Consider the following 5544-nt stretch of genomic DNA (forward strand, 5'->3'; position numbering starts at 1 on the left):
GATTATATTTAGAACCGATCGAAGCCTTATAATCAGCAGACCAATTGCCTTCTTTTTGAATATGTGAAATAAAACAAATCCAATCTCTACAGTCTACATCATAACCTATATGCATGGCTTCCAAAACATTAAAACTCGACTTTATTCCAACAGAAGAAAAATATTATTTGGGTTTAATGTCTTAAATGGATGACATAAAATTATCAAATGGTCGACTTAATAATTATAAAATTTCAAATTTGACTCTTTTAAGAGTTATTTACCTATTGACATTCTCAATTTGAGCCAATTAACTATAGATATGGATAACAATTTCAATTCCTACCATAGATATCCACCCAAATCAACCTAAGTTAGGTCCCAATATCCACCCAAATCAACTTAAGGTCCGAAATTTTTGGATGGTAGTGAGTGATTGGTCAGGGTGAGTCTTAAAAAATTTTACCCATTAAGACAGGAAGGGTTTGGATTTTATGTAAAACCTGGCTAGAACCTCACCCGACCCATTTTTGTGTTGTGAAAAGTGAAAAGCTTTACCTACCCTCAACAAGTTCCATGACATATTGACAACATAAGAACAGAATCCACAGAGCCTTACTTATAGCAAGAAATAGTTCATACCAGACTTCAACTTCAATACAACATTAAAAATAAAGCAAACTCACAATTTGGTACCAAGTTTAGTATTCTACTCTTAGATTAAAATTTTTAAAGAAAAAATAAAAGGAAGGCATAGTAATACAGCAGGAACACCAGCACTGTAAGTGATAGTTAACTGGACATGATCAGCCAACCACAAGCCTTAATCCTCTTCCTCAGCCTCCTCTAACCACTTGACAAAGGGTTCCAGCGACTTCACAAAAGTTTGCCTGAACACAATACAGATTTTGACTTGTCAGTAAACGGATTGTTGGCCCAAATTATGCTGGTTTTCTCCTTAAAACGATAAAAAACAAAAGACGGGCTTACCTGCCCTTGGGGTTAGTTCCTTTGCGGAACCAATGAAGAATGGTATCCTCAGCAAGCACTTCCTGGTCATAAAGGGATCTTATAATTTCAGGGAACAGCTTCAATAGCTTGGCATCCTCATAGCACTGAACTTGGACTTTGTATATGAGTTCCAGCTCGAGTTTTCCGGTAGTGCAATATGTTTTTAACAGATCAGCCCATGTTTTCACCTGAACAAGGAAGAAGTGTAAATAATTGAGTGGAAACTGGAAAAATTCTTTGAATATTAAGACGAGAAACATACAACACGGTGAAATATAACAAAGCACTCCTAAAAGAGTGTGCCACAAAGCCTACCCTAGAAAAATACAGTAAAAGGAAGCACAATGTAAGGCATGAATAATTCACAAGGCATACAACACAATGATTTCTATTTACATCAAACACAGTAGATAGCTAGATAACCATCATTTTGCCCCTTAACCAGTTAAACCCGGGCATATATTGTGGAGGAACAAACACTGTTGATTTTCTGGTTAGGCATTCCCACATTAAACATAAATTGTGGATTACCTGGCGAAGAGCTGAATTAGCATTCTGTTGTTGGTTCTTCCCAGACCACTGAACAGCATCCATCAAGACATCCCACAGAATCCGCACCACCTCAATATCTGGTAGGTTAGCATCTTTAATATGCTGTTTTACCGTTTCTAAGACTTCAGACATATCAGCTTCCTCAGATATCTGAGTTGTTAATGCAGTTTTCATGTCTTTGAGTTTCACCTCAAAAATCTTCTTTTTGTAGTACTCTACCAAAGGTAAGAGGTCCTCCTTGCTGTGAAAAAAAAGTGAAAGCGCATATGAAACACCTAACATAACTTTATATGCACTACACAATAATAATAATAATTTTGGCCAGATGTCCTCAGATATTGGTTTTGTTCTGTACTTTTTCTTCTTTTTTGACAATCTTAGTTTCGTGAGCCAACATAATTAAAGTAAAGATAGCAGTATGTTCTATTTGATTTTAAACACTTAGGTTTCCATTAGGCCATTTAATGGTGATCATGGTCCAGGTGGTCAAAAGGTAAAGGATCCGGGAGATATGAAAACAAGAGTTTGCTATCTTATTTTTCTTAACATAGCTCGAAAACATATCTACTCACCTATTAAAAGCATCAATATGTACAGTGTCAAGAAAGTGCACTCAAGTATCAAACTATACAGAGTCAAGAGCGAAAGAAACCTCTTAAGTGGTAATACTTAATAAAGGGTCATAGGAGAAGAACAATTAATCCCAATTAAAATACTAATGAAACAATGAAACCCTTTGGCAATTACTGAGTCGTTATATCCACTTCCAATCTAATAGAAACTCTAAGAATCACAGATAAGATAGCAGCAGCAATGATAATGATAATGATAACAAGATTATGGTGCATGTTAGAATGTCTCTCTTTATCATTAAAAGTCACTTACGTGAAATGTTCAGAGAAAGCTTCAGGTGTCCTCTTTGCAGATGGGAAGAATTCAAGAAGATTGTCATCAACCTTACCCCGCTTAAGAATTGATATCAGATCATCAAGACTGTTGTCGACCAAATATACCTTGAAAAAGTCAGTGATGAATGAGAGAACTAGCCCTTTGGCAACAAGGTTATCTTTGAGAAGTGGTTGGAACACAGTTTCTGGTGGGAGCCCTGACAACTTCTGAGAAAATGCAAGGGCTGTAAAAATTGCGAGCTTCTTCCTTTCATTTTCCTCAAAGAGTTCCAATGACTGTAAGAATCTTCGCATAACATTTTCAAGATTCTTTATAAGAAACGGCTTTCTTCGTAGGATCTTCTGTATATAGATTACAGATGGAAGAATGTCTTCGCGCTTAGGCTCACACTCAATTACAGAATAAGGGTGGCGCTCCCCCTCATCAGGTTTGATTGTTCCAGGTTGTGTGCGGCCTCCTGTGAAAACAACCTACAATAGCACCAGATACAAAGATGAAGATCAGAGTAGTGCATAGAAATACCAAGCATTGAGGGAATCAAAGAAGCCAATTGACATGGAAATGCCAACATAGACTATACAAGCAATGAGCAACCCAAAGCAATCACAAAGCTAAGAATCTTATGAGTGCATGACCAATAAGGTCAAATGACCTAGACATTACACGTGTATAGTGAACTTCTGAAGAGATAATTGGAATAAAAAACACCAAGTCCAGTAGCACTCCATGGAACCATTTAAAATGGTCACTACGAATCTTATGATTTTATGTGTCCAACAATGGTAAGTAACTGAGACATTACACATGTATAATGAATTCCTAAGCCCTAAATGGATAATTGTGAGTGAATACATTTTACAAACCAGTAAATTAAGAAGCTTTTATTAGGGTGCCCAGGCATAGCTCAGCCTTTTATATGCCCTAAGGAACAATCCTCATATTTCTTGGCGAAATGCCCAAATTAGATAGAAGTGCAAAGTAGCCTTGGACTCAGGAGTAGCCAAAAGAGAAACATTGGATTTAAGATAATTACCTCAAAGAAGGTATCACCGTATCTTGAGAAGTTAAGCTCTGAAGACTCAACGCTCTTAGCAACAAGTTCCTGCACACAATAGAACATTTAGTCAATAGAATGACTATTTAGATGCCAGCAGCCAAATAAACCATAAGCTATAAAGATTTATAATAAATAAATAAATAACGCAAATACCAGATCACCAGCATTATCCAGGTATATCTGTATCACTACATCTGCAAATGCTGCAGGGTCCAGAGGCGCCGCAATATTCCGTTTGCGGGTCTTAATCCGCGTGCCACTACAGTTGCAATGAAAAATAATGATGATGAGTAACAAGAGAAAATCTTGGAAGAACCATAGTAATGGCAGGAAAGAAAGTAAATAACATAGCAAATGCTTGACACAATTGTTATTAAAAAATCGAACTTGAAAATAATCACTTACCCTAGAGTGGGTTTCTCCTTTGAGCTGCATCATTCCAAGACAAATATTGAAAAAGAAAAGAAAAGAAAAAGAACACATTTAGATATTAGAGAGTAAAAAATATCAAATGAATAAACACTATATCAAAAACTTAAATTACCATCACCAATCCTTCATATGAAACATTACTTTTCAAGATAAAGAGAATATATCCATTAGAATACTAATGGGTGTCTATATAGTGATATCAACACACGTACTTACACATTCAAGATAAACAAGAAATATATATCCATATACCCAAAAAAAAACACCCACACACACACACACAGTGATACAAAGCCACGAATCTGAAATCTATAAATTACAAATTCAAAAACTTCATGTAAAATTGCAAGGGGATCGTATCAATAGCTAGGGAAAAGCTTGCTTTAACATTAGAAATAAAAAGCAGACATCTTTCTAAAGTGAAACCCCCAAAAAAGAAAATACACACTTCAGAGTAAAATTAAACCTAGACCTCACCAAAAGCATTGAAATCTTTACTCTCTTTATCAAAAATTCGATGTTTTGGCAACTAAGAACCAGATCCCAGATCCAAAATCCCAAAATTGATTTAAAAATCGTAAAAAGAATTAAATCCGAAACATGAAATGATATAGAAAGCGACAAAATCGTTACCTCATAAACCAAGATCGAGATGAATCGGTGTAGAGGCGGATACCCTCTGGCCTCTGCTACTCGCGACGCAAAGCACGAAGAGGAGAGAAATGGGAAGGACCGACTGAGAAAAGAGATAGAAAGAGAGATTGATTCCCCGTGATTGTGAAGCCTCTTCGGAGATCTTATATACTCGGTATTTATGACGGAGTTGGGAAGTACACCGTATGTTTTATTTGTGACGATAAAGGAAAAGCATAATTAGCATTAGAAAGTTTAGAAACGTGTATAGTTAGTTTACTTATCGGAGTATTTTAGGGGTGTATTCAATATTATTTATTTTTTGTAGGCTTTTAATGAATTTTTAGAATAATGAATTTAAATAAATTTTAATAGTAGGCTTTTAACATTTTTGTACGAATTTACTAAAGAGTATGTATCATTCCATTGAGATTCGAGAGTCATTTCACGCCGTTTGATCACAAGATCTTTGTCAGACTAATATATTTGTTTTAAGTAGAAAAATAAAGACTGTGTTCAAGTTTAATTATTATGTCAAAATTAAAGTCATGTATTAAAAATAAAGTTTATGGTTAAAGGTATTGATGGCATAAGTTCAATGGCAGCAAAGGTCAGGAGACATATTAGTGATCCAGTCTAAAGAATAAATAATCAACACGGTCAAAATAACTATTAAATGATAGTTATAACAGTGGTTACAGGGTGAATGAATACAATAAAGGGTGAATACAATATCGAAATGTTATTATATTTAATGACATTTCAACGATTTTGTTGATGAAGGACAAAAAATAATAATGTCACAATAATACTATGACCAAAATATGATGGTTTAAAAAAAAACTAAAAATAAATTAACACCTATAAATTTAAAACAAAAAATGAAATTATCAATTCCCAGACAAATTATGCTATGGACTCGGGTTTACCTTGCAAGTAGACCAAAGTTCATGTTCACATTTTGAAAATTC

The 5544-nt window shown here is 34.9% G+C and overlaps 1 protein-coding gene across 1 annotated transcript; it reads right to left on the minus strand.

The window, feature by feature from the left end:
• Positions 1-563: 563 nt before the first annotated feature.
• LOC116005342 (protein krasavietz-like) lies at positions 564-4760 on the minus strand. Its single transcript, XM_031245627.1, has 8 exons — positions 4574-4760; positions 3914-3937; positions 3662-3767; positions 3485-3553; positions 2428-2921; positions 1522-1783; positions 970-1178; positions 564-869 (listed from the first exon to the last, which is right to left on the minus strand). The coding sequence occupies exons 1-8, from the start codon at positions 4576-4578 to the stop codon at positions 803-805; spliced, it is 1236 nt and encodes a 411-aa protein (XP_031101487.1). The 5' UTR covers positions 4579-4760; the 3' UTR covers positions 564-802.
• Between the last annotated feature and the right edge of the window lie 784 nt (positions 4761-5544).

The sequence above is a fragment of the Ipomoea triloba genome, chromosome 2, assembly GCF_003576645.1.
Source record: "Ipomoea triloba cultivar NCNSP0323 chromosome 2, ASM357664v1".
Taxonomy (NCBI): Eukaryota; Viridiplantae; Streptophyta; class Magnoliopsida; order Solanales; family Convolvulaceae; genus Ipomoea; species Ipomoea triloba.